The following is a 19,772-nucleotide window of genomic DNA, read 5'->3' on the forward strand; positions in this document are numbered from 1 at the left end:
AAGAATTGCCAGAGACAATAAATGTAAACACACACACGCTTGTGTGTGTGTATGTGCTTGTGTGTGTGTGTGTGTACTTGTGTGTGTGTGTGTGTGTTTGTGTGTGCTTGTATGTGTGTGTGTGTGCTTTTGTGTGTGTGTGCTTGTGTATGTGTGTGTGCTTGTGTGTGTGTGTGTCTGTCTGCTTGTGTGTGTGTGTTTGTGTGTGTGTGTGTGTGTGTGTGTGACCAATGAGACTGTGATAAGCAGAGCAATGTAGCAAACCAAAAGATGCAACACAATGACTGTTGTTAGGTTTATTAGTGTCAAGAAGAACATTCAGCTATAAATAATTGTTGAGATAAGCTGAAGTTTCTAATATTTATGTCATTTCATGGGGGATTTGAGAAACACAGTCTTCTTTAAATTGCTCTTTACCTCATTTTATAAGTTTTTAAAAATTATCTTACTTTCCTTTTTATTCAAAAGACATGGATGTAAATAAGATTATAAGCAACATTCGAATGGGACTGGGGACTTTAAGATGTTCTAAACGATTATCAAAAAAAATCCTGAAACTGTAAGTTTACTTTATATTGCTTCTTCAATGTTGAATGTTTGTTTATTATTTTATACACAATATTAAATGTTCCTAAATAACCAGATATATTCGTCCATAATATTTCATTTCTTTCTTTACCTCTTTCCTCTAATCCTCATCATTGTCACTTTTTATAAATATTCAACCAGACAATGAGGTATGCCAGAATTGATGGAATGTGAGTGAGAGAGAAACCCATCCTCACACACTGCAATGGAGTATTCTGGCAGGAAATGTTCAGTCCAAGAGATGGGGGACAGATGGACCCAATAGATAAATGATGACTTTGTCAAGAAATTCTCTTGCCATACACAGTTAAAGGTTTTACCGACGTCAAGGGCTACAGTATTTCTTTTGCAGAAGTTGTCAAACATAACCAAAACACTGGGGAGTCACGTAGGAATCAGACCCCTGCTTGAACCGGCTTTATGGAACTGTTCTGGGGCTCATTGAATAGAGAAAGATACCCAAAGGGACAAAGATGATGGTTGTTTATGACTTTTTACTTCATAATTGAAATATTGGAAGTTAGGATGACTGGCTGGTAGTCAGCAGATAGGACACTATCAGCAACAATTATAAAACAGGGCTTCCCTAAGAGAGTAGTGCTACCCTTGGGTAGGGTTTGTGGAAAATTTTAAGGACCAGGGAGCCAAGGCGGCTATGGTCGTACAAATATATAAAACTCAATGTGTAGTTGAGTTTGGATCAGAAACTAAAGTGAAGTGGTGATGCATCAAATGTTCACTTATTGTGGGGTGATGCTGTGTTAAGTAGTCACCCATGTCAAGACTAGGACCCAAAGGTAAATTAATCTGACCTGTGAGAACATTAAAACCAGAGATATTGAATCATAGCAAGAAAAGGGGCATTGAAAAACTCTTAGTAAATAAAAAAGGGCCATAATTGAAACGTTTAAGAAGCACTGGTATAGAACCATCATGGTTAGGGAGTGGTGGGTGGAATGATTCTGTAAAATCTATAGAGATACTCTAGGTAAGAGACCAGAAAATGTGGCTTTTAATTTGGGAGGGAAGACAGCTGACAAATGGTGAAATGCAGAAAAAACATCCTTTAATTTCTTGATGACCATCATACATGTATTTCCATGGTAGGTGAATGTCTGCCAGTTTAGTGAGGGTAGGTGTTTTCCTCAAGGTGAAGTCAATAGTGTTTTTTTGTACAGGTGTAATACAGTTGTATATGAACCACTCACACCTTCTTACATATTGTATGGCTACAAACTAATGTAAGCCCTGACACTGCTGCTGCCTCATTTAGGCTCAAAATTCTGATCCCTACTTTCAGAATATTTCTTATTTTCTCCATTGTTTCTTTTCATTTGTGTCTCCTCCTTTTCCATAGTTGCACATATTTAGCTGTGGTTGGTGTCGTTCCAAAGTTGTCGCAGATATCTAATCACAAATAATTACTTTGTAATAGATTCAGTGATTAACGTAAAAGGATTTTCAATCTTTTCCTTGAGCTTATGCATGAACTGAACAGTCTTTCTAAGCTTTTTTCGCCCTGATTTACCTGTGCTCTACAGTCAATAGAATAAGGGACAGTTCTCTAAAACCTTTCTTGTAGATTTGCTTTCATTCTTTTTCAAGCTGATCTCATGTGGCTGTTTCACCAGACATATGACATCTAAGATCCATGCTTCATTTCAAACATCCTGTTCTTCTCTCACCATCATTTAAATCTCCTTCATCATTATAGCATTAAAGAAAGTGCTACTATGCCAGGCATCAGTGATAACACAGTGTAGAATTCATGAGCTTTTCCAGGAATATAAAACTAAAACCCTGTCTGACATATTTAGAATCTACACAATTATTTCTGAGGGTTTGCACTTTTATAGCTCTTCACCTGTCCAATTACTTTATACACCATCTTATGGTCTAATCTCTGCGGTTGGTTAGTGTAGATGGTTTCTCTTATTTACCTGTGTGTCTCCAAGTTTGAAATCTTGTCAGTGTTCTCTTCAATTCATAATTGATATCACAGATACCAGTAATAAACTGGAAGATTGTCTCAACTGATTTTTTTTGGCCTTCACTCAGACAAAAGTGAGGTTGTAACTAAAGACAGACATTTCATGTTTCATAAGAAAGATTCTTCCATCTGCCATGAAACGGTATTTGTACTGGTTTCCCTCGATATTGCTCTGTCCACTTCTATGAAAGGACAGGAAGCACAAATCATGTCAAGAAAGACACCAATGGTCGCCTAAAGTGCAGAATAAAACTCATAAAGACATAAAAGGGAGCAGTAAAAGAACCACAAAAGGAAGGGTTCATAGGAACCTCTCAATGTAGTGCTTATGAATTACAGAAAGTGTGGTGTTTTTGAAGGATACAGCTAACACCCAATGTAGATAGTTTATTCCATGCCTTGACAATTCTGAGCATAAAGTAATTGTTTCTGATATCATGGAAACTGGGATGGGTGTTTTTTTTTACTTTATATAAGCATGTCTCAGAGTGGTAAAGATAAATTGCAGAAGTGGTCAAAGTTGTTATTGAAAGATGAGGGATAATCTTGTGGGATTCTATCAAGTGAGTTGCTAGAAATAAAAACTTTTGTGTGTTGATGCATGGAAAAGCAATACTTTTAAGGAATAATAAGTGATTGAGAGAGGCTATTTGTGTGGTTGTACATCTGTGGACAGCTTCCAGTAGTTTGGTATTCTGGACAAATGAGCATACCAGATTGGAGATGTAACCTATACATACATACATGCATACATATCAGTATAGACGATGTGATTAAGGATTGGCGAACCAGATGGCTGCACCAGTCCAATCTTGATTCATATAGAATGAGGATACATGTATTATATATATATATCACACACACACACACATATAACACAAATACATATTTACAATATATAATTAGACACACACATACTTGTTGTGTGCACGCTTATATATATGTGTGTGTGTGTGTATATGTAATATACATACACATACATATGTATGATGGGTCTCTTTCATTTTCTGTCAGGCTCACTCACAAAGCTTTGGTCATCCCAGGGCTATAAAAGAAGACACTCAAATGCCATACAGTGAGATTGAACCAAGAACCATGTGGTTGGAAAGCAAACTCCTTACCACACAGCCACGCCTGTGTCTACAAGGTCTCCTGACTCATCTAGGAGGAGTGTAACTCTAAATAAGAGCAAACTCTGGCTGAGTAAACCCCTACAACATGATGTGTGTGTGTGTGTGGGCGTATGTGTGTGTGTGGGCGTATGTGTGTGTGTGTGCATGCATTTGTGTGTGTGTGTTTATCTTTATTTCTCTTTCGTATTCCTTTTTTTCACTCCTGCATCTTCTTTACTCTCTCTTCTCTCTCTCTCCCTTTTCTCTCTCTTTCTTCTCCTCTCTCTCTCTCTTCTTTAATATATTTCACATGTCTTCACTTTCTTCTCTTCAGGTCAACAACAGAAATTCAAATGGTGTTACGGTTCTTATGGCTGCCTGTGAACGAGGCAATAAAAAGTTAATAACCTTATTGATAGAATCTGGTGCTGATCTCAACATCAGCGACGAAGACAAGAAGTGGACAGCATTGCATTATGCAGTGGAGAAGTAAGGCTTGAATTAACTAAAATCTTCAGATCTGCTTTTGTTTTCTGCAATTCCAGACAAATTGAATATCCAAAGATACCATAATAGAGGCAGTGTGTCACGAAAACAACATGATAGTAGTAACCAAATAACATCTTTTTCTCATTTTCTCCATGAATCCTCTTCATTGAATCACAAAAATCTTTTTCATCATTTCTTGTCGTAACAGATTCTTTTTGTTTTGGAGATATTCTTTGAGATCCAACAGTTCTTAAGATTGACGCTGTGTGATTCAGTGTCCTCTCTTGATATTGATTTTGGAGAAATCGATCAATTTTTCTCCAAAGAAAATGTTATTTGAGATCTAAAACACGAAGAAAGATCCTATAGCTTGTTATGGCAGTAAATAATCTGTAAATAGATTGAAATGCAATAGATCAATACTAGGGTTATAATTACGGGTGACATTTTCATTTGACACCGCTAGAAAAAAATCCCATTTTCCGTAGCGGTGTCGTATGAAATTGTCACCCATTATTATAACCCTAGTATCGATCTATTGCATTTCAGTCTATGTTAGATTTAGGGTTAGAGTTAGGGTGAGTCAGTGTTAGGGTTGGGGGAAGGGTATCTTTTTTACTTCACAAATGTAAATAAACCCAATCTGTTTCTTAAATGAGGGACATATTCATACAGCACGGAATGTTTTCACCCCAAATGGAGGTCAGCGATTGGTTAAAATTGCCGAAATGCTTGAAATTAAAGTGGAAATATCTTACAACATATAGAATTTTCTCAATAAAGCCAAGAAAAAATGATGTTTTATAAACACATTCTACCAGTATACGAAGTTTAAAAGTGTTTAGTTAACTAGAAATTGTGTTGACATGTGCCGTTCAAAAGGAAAAGATCCGTTGTTGTTTTTTGGGATTGATGAGAAATCTGCCTTCGATCAGTTTGTCTATAATTGTCAGACATTCTCTCTTTCACAAAACGATTTTCCTTCATTATATAGTTATATAATCTGTGACGATCTCTCTGATATGTGTGTATATTCTGCTATATGCAGTATTTGATAGACATGAGAAGAAGCTATACATTGTGGGATGTATAAACTAAAACTCAAGATGGTCTTGCTGGGTCAAAAATATGTATACATTATACCTTCACCTATTAATATATGTATATACACACACATTTGTTTGCTGTATATTAAGATTACATTCATGAATATACACATTTCAGTTGCTCATATTTCTTTCTCTCTCTCTCTCTCTCTCTCTCTCTCTCTATATATATATATATATATATGATAGTCGCCTGGGGCTAAATGCATCAGTAACACCCCCACCACCCCGCCCTGTCCCTAGCCACATTCAGATGGCTGATCCCGCTTATATTATAGAGCAGTTACTGTTTATACCTCGCTCAGAGATTTATTATTGTTTTCGAACGGATTTTCTATGCCAGTGACTGTGGTTACTGTGAAAATCTATATATATCTAGCCTGTGGAGGAAGTCCCTCAACGAAGAACGGTGCTTGCCATGTGCTGACAAGAGGCAAATACCTCGAAACCGGTCCGTATGTAGCATCCGTATCTTCGGGGAGGCTGATCTCCCTTTGCAGGCTAGCAAGGACACCGTGATGGTGTCGGCTCTTCTGGTGACGTCGATAGTCGCCTGGGGCTAATGCATCAGTAACACACCGCCACCACCCCGCCCTCTCCCTAGCCACATTCAGATGGCTGATCCCGCTTATATTATATATATATATATATAATATATATTATATATATATTATATATATATATATATATATATATATATATGCGTGCATATGTATAGGCATACCTACACAACTGGGCCCCACGACGAATTTGTTTCCTTATAAACTTTAGACAAATGGATATTTTTTAATGAAATTTCTTTGACAAAATGCTTCAGATGATGAAGATTCCAGTTATATCGGAATTGTTGTAAAAACAAATTTTCAAACGTTGAGGAGTTGACTTTCTCAAAATTCACCCAAATCCGTTTTGTTTTTCTATAACTTTCAGAAAAGTGGATATTTTGTTTCTGTGAAAATTTCTACAAATCCCTTTCAAATGGTGTAGATTAGGATTATATCGGAATTTAACATGAAAAAACTTTAAAACTTTGATGGTTTCGCACACATACATACTGACACACATCACAGTTATTTTCCTAAAGTTCATCTTTTTATTTTCTGTTTTGTGTCAGTGTATATCTGTGCGAATCCACCAATTTTTATAATTTTCTTCATATTAAATTCCGATATAATCGAAATCTTCACCATCTGAAACGGTTTTATTGAAAATTTCATTTGAAAATATCTATTTTTTTGGAAAGAAAGCCGACTCGGGTGAACTTTCCTAAATTTCTCTCTCCACCCACCGAAAAGTTTTTTCTCACAACAAATTCCGATATAATTGGAATATTTGCCATCTGAAGGATATTTGTGAAAGAAATTTCATTGAAAAACATCCATTTTTCTAGAAGTTACAAGGAAACATTCGTCTGGGGCACATTTGTGTAGGTTTGCCTTTACATACATACATATTTGCATATATATTTATATATATACACACACGAGGCTGTAGTATACATAGGTTTTTATGCATTTAATGGAACACGAGTGTATATTTGATGTAATTATTAAGTGAATGTGATGTTTTATGTTTGTTTTTCTTCCTTTCAGCCACAAAAAGGCTGCTGTGGCCTTATTAGTTTCCAATGGAGTAAATGTTAATAAGCAGGACTCATGGGGCAACACACCTCTACATCGGGCTGTGGCGAATAACTATGAAGATGTAGTCAAAGTCCTGTTAAACAGCAAAGAAATAACAATTTACAGGTCAGCGAATATATATATATATATGTGTGTGTGTGTGTGTGTGTGTATGTATAATGATATGTATGTTGGTTTGTGTTATATGTATATGATGTATACATACAGTTTAGTGCCCTAAATTTTGTTTCTTCATTATTGACGAGTTATATCTTTTAAATAAAAGTTGCTCATTTCCTTGTGTTTAGATAATGATTATGGTAATGAAATATCTTTGATGAGTTGCAGACCAATACCCTTCCACCCTCAACACACACTTTTCCACTTTCGTTCCCACAATCCACACATAATTCTTTGCTACAACATTGAAAAGGGTGGATTTCTGTTAAATTTCATTGAAAAAACCGGTTGGTCTTTCGGAGTTGGTCTCACAAAACTGAAATTATTTGTTCGCCAGTTTCTCAAAACAGTTAATATTTTTTTAATTAAAAAATTTTCTTCAGCTCACACAGACCTGTACATACATACACAAATATACACACATAAACGCATATATACACAAAAATGCATAAACAAATGATCAGTGAAGATATAAAGCACGTATGTATATATAGGTATTTATGTATATATGTGTGAGAGTGTATATATATATATATATATATGCATACACATGTGTGTGTGTGTATAGATACATTATAAATCTCATTTATTTTCCCCTCACCTTCATTCCACCTGTTTAAATTAATCTGATTCTCTTTTTGACATTTTTCATTTTTTTCCTTCTTCCCCCAATAAACACCATCTTTAATGTCTTTATTGTTTATCTTTTTTAGGTTAATCAGCGAAATAATGAGGGTTGGACAGCTGTCCATCTTGCCTGTAAATATGGACAAATAAACATTGTTGAACTTCTCCTGCAACAGAATGGCTCTGACATCTGTGCTGTGACCAAGCATGGTTCCACCCTTCTCCATATTGCCTCTGCTCATGGACGCATGGAAGTTGTTGATTTTCTGCTGCAACAGAATGGCATAGATGCCAATAAGGTCAACAAAGAGGGTGACACCCCTCTACATTGGGCAGTTCAAAAGTAAGTCCCCAATGGATTTGGATTATCCAAATCTGTTTCTTTAATGTTTGTTTTCTTGTTTCGAGTCATTCATGTCATAATCCCACCATGGGTCGTCATGCTTCACTTCTCTCTCTCTCTCTCTCTCACTCTAATGACACTGTAATCTAACTTCAATAATTAATCATCATAATTATTGTTGTTGTTGTTACCTGACTGGATTCTTTACTTCATCTCATCCTTCGTTACCTCAACGTTACAGGTTCAAATCCTCTCCCTTCTTCCTTTCATTCCATGTAAAACACCTCACCCTCCCTTCTCTTGCAATTTTCCTCTTTCCTCTGGCCCTGTGCTAAATGCAGAATCATCCCCTTACTTTGATCCGTTTGTGTTCCAAATTCAACTCCTGGGCTCAAAATCTGTACCAGTAATATCCAGGGGTTCATTTAATAAATTGTCCTCCCTCTTTACTCCTGTTCTTGTGTCTGATTACTAAGTGTTGATATCTGGACGGTTTCCTAGTCTTCTGATTGTTTACGGAATATGTGGTGTAATTTTTAATTATGTATCTTATGCAAATAACCTACATCTTCTTTACACTGGTTATGGTAAATCTGTGTTCTGAGTTTATACCCTTCTTATAATTTTTATCTCAATATTTTCCATCCTTTGCCTTTTATTAACCCTTACGTCTTTCTACCCTTTTACGCCCCTCTTTTTTGTATATTACGAATTACCCTTCCGACCCTTTTCGTTGTATTAACAATTGGCGATCTTTCGTTTGTAGTAGCACGTTTCCGTCGATGATTTCCGTAAAAAACTTTTATTTTTTTACATATGGGCTTGCGGGAACATTTGAAGTAATGAGAGCGAAAGACACTCAGAGGAAGCGATTTTATGACGAGGGAATTTCTTTAGAAGTTACCGAAGCATTGATGTACATGTGTGTGTGTGTGTTTGATGGGGTGTGGGAGACAGACAGTATGTTGTGTAAGTGAAGTGCTTCTGTTAGTGTGTGTGAAGAGACAGAGAGAGTAATGTGTGAAAGAGAGAGATAACTGAAATTTTTTACTCGGTGTATGTGTATATGTATGTATGCATGTATGTGTGTGTGTGTATGTATCTATGTATGTGTGTGTGTGTATGTATGTGTGTATGTATCTATGTATGTGTGTGTGTATGTATGTATGTATGGCCGATTCAGTGTAATTTTTTACTCGGTGTATGTGTATATGTATGTCTGAATGTATGTGTGTGTAAGTATCTGTGTGTGTATGTGTGTATGTATGTATGTATGGCCGATTCAGTATAATTTTTTACTCGGTGTATGTGTATATGTATATCTGCATGTATGTGTGTGTGTGTATGTATCTACACATACACCGAGTAAAAAATTTCAGTTATCTCTCTCTTTCACACATTACTCTCTCTGTCTCTTCACACACACTAACAGAAGCACTTCACTTACACAACATACTGTCTGTCTCCCACACCCCATCAAACACACACACACACATGTACATCAATGCTTCGGTAACTTCTAAAGAAATTCCCTCGTCATAAAATCGCTTCCTCTTAGTCTCTTTCGCTCTCATTACTTCAAATGTTCCCGCAAGCCCATATGTAAAAAAATAAAAGTTTTTTACGGAAATCATCGACGGAAACGTGCTACTACAAACGAAAGATTGCCTAACAATTAATATTATCTTAATTTTAATGATTCTTAATACTATTTTAGTTAACAGTATGTATGTGTATGTTGTTGGCATCGTTTTTGTCTCGGGAGACAATGGAGTTGCGCATAAAATAGTCCAGTCCGGCTTTTACATTCTTTGTCCTGATACATCTCCTGCTTTGGCTGTGTAGTCCTATCCTGGACAAACACTCCCTCTGGCAGGTACCGCAAATGTAGCGAAGACTGTTCCTGGCTGGTTGTAATGCCATAGTTTCTTGCTGGCGTCTTTTCTTGTCTTTCCATTTCTCCTCTCTCTCCCTGTCACTCCTTTGTATTCCCTCTTTTACGGTACGTCGCCAAATCCACGGTTGCCGGCAACTGCTTCCCAATTGCTAATATTGATGTTGCAGGCCTTCATGTCCCTTTTGCAAACATCCCTGTAACGTAAGATCGGTCTACCCACAGACCTAGTACCCCTAGCAAGCTCTCCGTAGAGTATGTCCTTGGGGATTCTGCCATCTTTCATACGGCTAACATGCCCAAGCTATCTCATACGTTTTTGTGTGAGGAGTGCAAACATGCTTGGTATTCCTGCTTGCCTGAGGACATCTTTGTTGGGGATATGATTCTGCCATTTGATGCGGAGGATTTTCCGGAGGCAGCGCAGGTGAAAGATGTTTAGGTGAGGCTCTTGGTGTGTGTATAGCGTGCAAGTCTCACTTCCATACAGTAGAGTGCTGAGTACACATGCCTGGTAGATCTTCATTTTCGTGGTCTTGGTCAGCTTATTGTTGTCCCATGCTCGTTTGGAGAGTTGGGCCATCGCAGCAGCTGCCTTGCCAATGCGTATATTGAGCTCAGCGTCAACGGATAGGTTGTAGGTGACGGTAGAGCCAAGATAGGTAAACTTCTCCACCTCCTGTAATCTGTGGTCTCCAATATGTATGTTTGGGATGTCCTATGTAGCCTGACCCATGATGTTGGTCTTCTTAAGGATGATAGCTAAGCCAAAGTCGTTACATGCTTGCTCAAAACAGTCAATGAGCCTTTGGAGGGCTTCTTCTGTGTGTGATACCAGAGCGGCATCATCAGCAAATAGCATCTCCTTGATCAGGACGTTTCTGATTTTGGTCTTGGCACGCAGGCGCGAGAGATTGAACAGTTTCCCGTCACTTCTACTGTGCAGAAACACTCCATCATCTGATGTCTGAAAGGCATGTGAGAGCAAGAGCGAGAAAACAATGCCAAATAATGTAGGAGCGAGGACACAACCTTGCTTTACCCCGTTTTTTATTTGGAAGGCGGCTGATGTTGAACCATTGTGCTGTATGGTGCCTTGCATATCATCATGGAAAGACTTGATGATCCTCAGCAGCTTTGGTGGACATCCGATTTTTGGAGCAGGATGAAGAGGCCTTTTCTACTTACCGAGTCAAAGGCCTTTGTTAGATCAATGAAGGCCATATATAGTGGCATTTTCTGCTCTCTATGTGTATGTATATATATATATATATATATACATATATATCTCTATATATATATATATATATATATATATATGGATATATACGTACATAGTTATGTATGTAAGCTTGTATTTTCTGTTTTTGTTTTTTATCTATGTATATATGTGTAAGCGCATATATACGTGTGTATGTATGTAAGTGTATCTTAATAAACCAACCGTAACGAAAACAATTGAAATTCAAATGTTCCAGTCAATCCTATTGAGCTTTCAATCTTAAATTATTTCTAAACTTACCACTTAATATATATCACCGTAAAAAATCTGACTTGTATGCGTTTATATGCATGTACACTTCTAGATTTTGCTATGATGTAAATCAATATTTTTCATTTTATATGTATTTGCTGATCTATAATGTTTTGCCTTGTACTGTATTATTATTGTTGTTATTGTTATTATGTTGCTATTTCACTATATTATGCTGTTGATGTATTCTATCTGATTTTTCCCACCTAATATGTACTGTGAACCGCGTGATGCACATAGTTTTACTGGTATTATTATTAATAATAAAAAGAAGAGAAGGCGGCGAGCTGGCAGAAGCGTTAGCACGCTGGGCGAAATGCTTTGCAGTATTTCGTCTGCCGTTACGTTGTGAGTTCAAATTTCGCCGAGGTCGACTTTGCCTTTCATCCTTTCGGGGTCGATAAATTAAGCACCAGTTACGCACTGAGGTCGATATAATCGACTTAATACCTATGTCTGTCCTTGTTTAGCCCCTTGTGGGTAATAAAGAAATAGGTATTATTATTAATAGTAATAATAGTGATGGTAATAGTAATGATAATAATGGTAATATTAATGGCATTTTGTAACTTAATATAATGAACTCTTGACTTTGTATATGTACATTTGCATATGGATATGTGTATGTTTGTATATTGTAATATTCTAATATATTGATTTGACTAAATGTAACCTTGTATATATGTATGTATATTATTATGTATATACGTGTATATATATATAGGAGCATGGGTATTGCACTTATAGTATGTGTATATTATATATTATGTGTATGTACCCATTCTTGTATGGGTGTACCTTCTCTGATATTCATATTTAGATTGTACTTTATAATCTCTGAAGAGGCCTTGGGATATATTTGTATGTGTCTCATTTATAACCACCTATTAACTTATCACACCTGGCTAATATGAGCATAATTTGATACTCATATCTACATGGCTGAAACAGCTGTAAGATGTAGTTTATATTTATTTATACATATTGTACTTATTGTATCATATTACTCATTGATGTGCATTGTTTTGTTCTATACTATTATGTGATTGGTATTATCTGGTAGTTGATTATTGATTAAGGTGTATTTCTCATTTTCTTATTTTGTATAATATATATATATATGTATTTGTGTATGTATGTATGTATGTATGTGTTGTATATATATATATATATATATATATATATATATATATATATATATATATATATATATATATGTATGTGTGTATTATATATATATATATGTATGTATATGTGTGTGTGTATATATATATATATATGTATGTATGTGTATATATATATATATATATGTATGTATATATATATATATATATATGTATATATATATATATGTATGTATGTATTTTATATTTATATTTATATATATATATATATCTATACATACACACATGTATAATATGTATATGTGTGTATGTAATTATTGATGTAATTAGGCTATAATGACCCAATTACATTTGTTTTAATTAATCTGATTATAATTATTTTTTTTCCTTTCCTCTTTCTATAACTTTCAGTCAACACTATCATATGGTGGCTTCAATGCTGGCCCAGGTTAGTTAACAAATACATAATTATATCTTGTCTATAATATTCAATATTAATATCATCAAAATACCAGTGAAATTCTGGTGGGTTGGTTTAATCAACTTCATTGCAGCAGCCTTTAAACGGCAGGTCTTGGGTCTGTGAAGAATAATTATATTGGTGATAACAATGATGACAGTAGTAGTGGGTGTTGACAGTCCAACTGACCACCACTGTTGACAGTACTATCTTCATGGTCAGACAAACAAGTTCATTATGAATTCAACCAACCATATATATCAGATTATATATATACTATCATCATCATCATCATCTTTTAATATCGCTCTGTCATGTTGTATGTGTGTGTGATATGTTATATATGTACATTGTTGGTGTCGGCATTTTATCTTGTGTCCAATAATTTATTTGGCTACTTTTTCCTCTCTGTACATATGTATAAATGTCTATGTATGTGTGTATATATATATATATATGTATGTATATGTTTATGTACACACAGAGTTATTCGTACCAGACACATTGCATGCTGAGATTATGCAGCAGAGAAAAGTTAAAAGTCCTTGTCCCCAGCAACAAAGCTAAATGAGGGTACGCTGCACTCAGTCCCTATTGCTTCGTTAATCCATTACCATCAATACATGATGAATCAACTTCCCTTGTCCTCTCCCTACCTAATTCAACGGATTAACTACCCTTACTGTATTTGTCTACCTAACTTATTTACCTGTATTTGTATTAACATTGCATTGCATGAATGCCAGGATGCGGCACCCTCCACTGCTGGTGGTGACAATACCTGATTAACTCCTATTTACAGGTGTCCATAAACAACCTTTTCAGACGCTGATAGCTGCAGTCAATGTAGGCACAGCAACAATCATCTCGTCCTATGCGCTCCTCCCCAACACACACAGACAACTGGTCTGCCAATGAACTGAAGGGCTACTTCTATGACACTCTTCTGCTGGCCAATTCAAAGATAAATGACTGTGACCTTATCTTCGTGGCCAGTGATTTCAATGGATATTTTGGGCAGCACCGAGGTATCTTCCATGGGGGACGCAGATTTGGTTCCTGAAATGAGGGGAGTGCAAGGCTACTGGAGTTCTGTGGTGCAAATGACCAAATAATCGCAACACTTGCTTCAGAAAGCCGGCCAGCCACTTGATAACCTATAAATCCAAGGTACATGCTCACCAAATTGACTACATTCTCACCCAAAAGCAGGATTCATGTCTGCTCATAAATGCAAAGGCCTTCAATAGAGAAGAATGTAGCTCACAGCATAGGTTACTCATTAGGGAGTTCAAGCTACTGGCTTGAAGATTCAAGAAGCAAGCCAGTTTGGAAAAGAAGAGTATGGAAGCTGAAGGAACCTTCAATTAGTCAGAAATTTAGTGATGTCCTCAATGAAGCATATAATGGGAAGGAGGAGAATTTCAGACTTGCAGCATTGAGGATAAGTGGAAGTTCCAATGGGACAACTTGCTGAGAGTTTCAGACCAAATTTGTGGCTGGTGCAATGTCCCAGCCAGGCGTAGGGTGATGTGGTGGTGGAAAAGGGTAATTGACAGGGACAAGGATGGAAGGTGGTGGCAGCTGGGAGTTGTATCTGGCAGTTAGAAAGGAAGCTAGGAAGCAGGTATACTCAGCCATGAGTGAAGCAGAAAGGAAGAAGTTTGCCAATGTCTTGCAATGTGAGACCAGAGATTTGAAGTGTTTTGGCTTACCAAGGAAAATTGTGATGTTGTAGGAGAGAAGTGTGTTCACTTGGATGATGGCTCCGTTGCAGTTAGTGACTCTGCAAAGAAATAGGCTTGGAAGTGCCACTATGAAAGGCTCCTAAATGTAGAGAACGCGTGAGAGAAGGAGAGGCTGTCTAAAGTGGATCCAAGAGATCTGTTTGTTTTTTTTAGTTGTTCGAAGAAAAGTTCATTTCTATGTTTTCGTTTCTCATTGTGTTCGTTTTTTTTATGTCTTGTACCCATATATGCATGTATATATATACATATATATATATGTAGGTATGTACATATATTTATGTATATATGCATATATTTATATATTATATATATATTTTCAGTGGCAATTTTGATTGTTATATGAATATGTGTGTGTGTGTATATATATGTGTGTGTGTGTGCATGTTACATCCATAACGTTAATATATTTATACATCTGTATGTACAGTGATGTAAGGATGTGGACACTAACCAACTCCCCCGTTTTATGGATCCCTTATTAACATAGCAACATGAAAGGCTTACATTAAGTATATAATTCGTCTTTACTAGACTTGATCTGCTAATTATATTTTCACTCTTGTTCTAGTCCCCTAAAACATACTATATAGTGAGGGATACATGAAGATGAGGCTGAAACAATCTGTTTATGACATCTTAATAGATTTATCATGTCCTTAACAAATATCCATAGCGTGTTATAGAGGGACCTTACAGAAGGTTGACTACACTAACAAACATCAAATGTACATGATCAGGTTGATCAAGTACCCAGTAGAAGACAGCAATGACACATCCACCCTAATTTTCATGTACATTTTCAATTTCTATTTTTACTTCCACAAAGGATTCAGTGAAACTGGATATTGAGAACAATGATAAAAGAACACCCTTACTGGACGCCGTGTCTGAAGCGCACATCGGAATAGTCCACAAACTTACCACGTGCGGTGCAAACATGAATGCCGTCGACAAGGATGGCAATAATTGTTTGCATATTGCAGCAGAGAAAGAGGAATTTCGTTCTGAGAAGGAACATATTACCATTTTAGATGAGGTAAGTTTTTAAAATTGTTTGTGAATGTGTGTGTGTGGTTGGCATTAGATAGGGCATCCAACCACAGAAACCATGCCAAAACTGGCAATTGGACCCTGAGCTGCTCTGCAGTTGGCCAGCCCTTGCTGAACCATTGAACCCACACCAGCATGGAAAATGGACATTAAATGATGATGAGGAGGATGAGTAGAAGTGTGAGCTTGTGTGTGTGTAAGATAAAGAGAGAGAAATAGAGAAACGGGCAGACATTGCTTGCCATGTCTATTCACTCCCATCCACCTCTCTTCCATTAGTATTAAGTAATCCAGTCAATCCAGATAACCCTAGTTATATTATGTAACTAACTATATTCCCATTCCATCTCCTTTCCCCTCGAAGGCATGCTCTCTCCCCTGTAAAGGAGGTAACCCATCTTGTTGGCTATATAACACAGCCATCACAGTGTGAAGGAAAGGTGACCAATGACAAAGAGGAGACATTCCCAATAACAATGAAACAGGGAGGAGGAGAGGTCTGTGGGACATGATAGACGATAACCTTTTAATGCTGGTGCCATGATAATGCATCCAGACCATTCTGGGAAGAATCTTCCCGAAAAGACTCTTTATCACCCATCTTGCACACAATGTGTATCCACTGGTTTCCTGTAGACATGTCATCAGAATGTTCAATGTTAGAACACTAGAGAATGGATACAATGAAGGAAGGTCCTTGGTGTGTTTTTCCTGTATGTAGGTTGTGTATGTTCAACTACATATTTTATCTGTCTCTGTCTGTCTCTCTCTCTCTCTTCTTTTCCATCCAATATATATATAATATATATATATATATATATATATTATATATATATATATATTATATAAACAAATGCATCAACATGTATCCATCGGGAGATCTGATGGTATATATTGTCTACTGTTTCAGAATTCAACCGACTCTTTGATTCCCATATAAATAAAGGTCACTACTGATATGTGACTCTATTTCAGACATTTGATGATCATATGTAAATTGTAGTAATGTCTACTTTGGTGAGAAGAAGCCACTCTTGCAGTCAGCTACCCACCCAACTGGAACTGTCTAACAGTTTGAGCAGTTTATTAACTATAATGTGTTGGTGTGCTGCCTCAACTGTGACACTAATTCTTACTTCCTTTACTTCACCTTCATTATCCAAAGATGTTTCTTTATTAATTATGGAAACGTTGTTATTTTTGGATATGTCTGTGTGGTGTTGCTTTTGTTGTTGTGTCTGTTCTAAGTATTCTCAGTTCTCATGTAACTTGTTTGCTGTCATGTTGTTGTGTTATATTTATATATACAATACTCCTCCATATTTCTTGTGTGATGGCCATTTATGGATTCACCAAGCTAGTTGAATAGATAGTTTGTTGTGTTCTAATATTTGTGATGTTTGTTCCATTATATTCCATATATTTGACTTGATGCTATGATTTGGTTTTAAATTGTTTTTTATTGAATATCTTGTGATATTTGTGATTGGCAAATGATTATTTACGCATTAATTACCAATAAACTTGATGTTAATCAGTAATGTTTGTTCTGTTTAATATAATGACCATATATATAAAATATGTCATAATGTTGAGAATAGGCTAAAAGCAAATGAAAATGGGAAATGGATTCAATTAGAGATGATGTCGGAACTTAATATTGTGCAATCAGTTTAAGCGCTAGAGATACAAACTATTTGTATACGTAGTTGAACTGTTGTGTAATTTGGGTATCTACGAAGTATATTTGTGAAATATTGTAATCATCATTTTATACTTTGTCATTTGTAGTGCTGTGCTAAGCTTGGGTTGCCGATCGAAAAGAGGCTCTCTTGTGTTGGAGTCACTTGCTATCTAGCCCACCAGGGGGCCAACTTGTACAGGAAAAATAATAAGAATGTAGCTCCATTGGACCTCATTGAGGATGCAGATTTGAAAGAAAAATTTAAAGTATTATTCCCCCCACCACAGTAAGTATTCATTGGCAGTGACAGTTTATTTTCTATTTTGTATATAATCATGTTTATGTTTGTTTAATTTTAATTCTACCAATACATTATACTGCCATAGTGTCTTGATCAAAGGCCACACAACAATAGTATGAAGAACAATAAACAAAATGCAGTTGTCATGTGATCCAATGAAGAGCACTGTTTTGGTTGGTAGTTGTACCTCACTGTCTACCACCACCCATCTACCTTTCTTAGTTCCCTATTTTAAAGATTTGTGACCAATAAGAAAATGTAGAACTAAACAGTGAAGTGAATGAACAGATTTTGAAGTTGTTACATGAAAACAAATGGAATTTATCTGTCTACCAACATGTTCTCTCTCTTCTCTGTTCCAATCATTTCATTATTATGAAAGGTTTCGTAAGAATAAACTACACACCCAAACGTGTGTGTATATATATCATCAACATCATTATCACATTGCTTAACGTCCGTTTCCATCCTGGCATGAGTTGGATGGTTTGAAAGGGAGCCCGCCAGAAGTCTACACCAAACTTCTGTCTGTTTTGGCATGCCCAGCAGAGTGGACTGAGTAACACCAGCGGAGACAAGGCCAGTTTTGGAATGGTTTTTACAGCTGGATGTCCTTCCAAATGCCAGCCATTTTACAGTGTGGACTGGATGCTTTTTATGTGGCGCCAGCACTGGCACGGTCACCAAGTGTATATATATATATATATATATATATATATATATATATATTATATACGCACACAGACACACACATATTTCTGTTAATATTGCTAGAACCTGACACAACTCATCACAGAATAAAATTGCCAGGAAACATTAATCGTTCTGGTAACACCTATACCATTCTTAGTCTTTTAGGCTTCTTGGTCACATTAGACTCCTGTATTTCATAAGTTTTAGCTGTTACTTTGCCATATATTTGTTAGCTGCTGATGAACAAGACACATTATTCTCTGTGAGAATATGCATAACTTTCTTTGTCTGTTGAAATTCAGATATTGTCTTTAGATGTTGATTTCTGAACTGTATAAATATAGCTCTGTTTTATCCGATAGACAAGCATTGGTTGGACTTATTTATTAGCAAATAATCTTTTATGCAAATATTGTAATAACATAATGTATACAGAGCTGAGGTGTACTACAACTTACTGGGAAAGGGTAAAAGAGGGGATGGAAAGCAGTACTTAGTCAAGTAAAGAAAGACCGTTATGAAAGCTAGGAGTACATGCACGATACATAGAATAAAACACAAAAAACAGAAAGGCTAACAGTAAAAGAGGCATAAAAAGGTACATCAGGAGTGTAGTGGTCTATGTAGCTAAATAGTTGAATGATCTCCCTTGCAAGAAAGCCTATAGAGTAACCTCCCTTCACTAAGTTTCTCGCAGCATCTGTGTCATAAGATGTGATTCTTAATTATTCAAGTATCTTAGCGTTTCTCTTGGAAGTTTCTAGAATATCTAGCATTCCATTCATAAAAACAGCTTGCTAACCCTGCTCTTTGCTTCTTAGTCGATTAGACTTAGAGCCATTCACGTCATTGCTATGTCTGTCTGTTTCTCTACACCACATGGCTAAAAACCACCACTTGGCTATTATTTCTATATTTCCTATCTCTGAACTTTCTTGGATAGATTATTTCATTCAACTAGATGCTACATATTAATTCTGTGTATCGTCATAGACCAGTAAATAAAGTATATTTCTCCGTAGTAAATATATAGGTCTTGAATTTATTCTTCATCTCTTTATGAACTCTTGTAAATAACATACACGCAGCCACATCAACACCTTGTACTGGCTATATATCCTCGGTAAGAAAAGAATATTTTGAAGGATGCCGTATCCTTACAGCTAACAGCTGACTCAGGTGGTTTGTTGTGTGCTTAAATAATTCTGAGTGAGATAAAGTATTTCG

General features: G+C 36.2%; 1 protein-coding gene across 1 annotated transcript; it reads left to right on the forward strand.

Annotated features, from left to right (window-relative positions):
• Positions 1-546: 546 nt before the first annotated feature.
• On the forward strand, positions 547-17,982 carry LOC115229427 (E3 ubiquitin-protein ligase MIB2-like). The gene is made up of 7 exons (XM_036499200.1): positions 547-559; positions 4,025-4,179; positions 6,216-6,219; positions 7,822-8,057; positions 13,021-13,057; positions 15,644-15,853; positions 17,659-17,982. The coding sequence occupies exons 2-7, from the start codon at positions 4,061-4,063 to the stop codon at positions 17,839-17,841; spliced, it is 789 nt and encodes a 262-aa protein (XP_036355093.1). The 5' UTR covers positions 547-559; positions 4,025-4,060; the 3' UTR covers positions 17,842-17,982.
• Positions 17,983-19,772: the final 1,790 nt, after the last annotated feature.

The sequence above is a fragment of the Octopus sinensis genome, unplaced genomic scaffold (genome assembly GCF_006345805.1).
Source record: "Octopus sinensis unplaced genomic scaffold, ASM634580v1 Contig12601, whole genome shotgun sequence".
Lineage (NCBI taxonomy): Eukaryota > Metazoa > Mollusca > Cephalopoda > Octopoda > Octopodidae > Octopus > Octopus sinensis.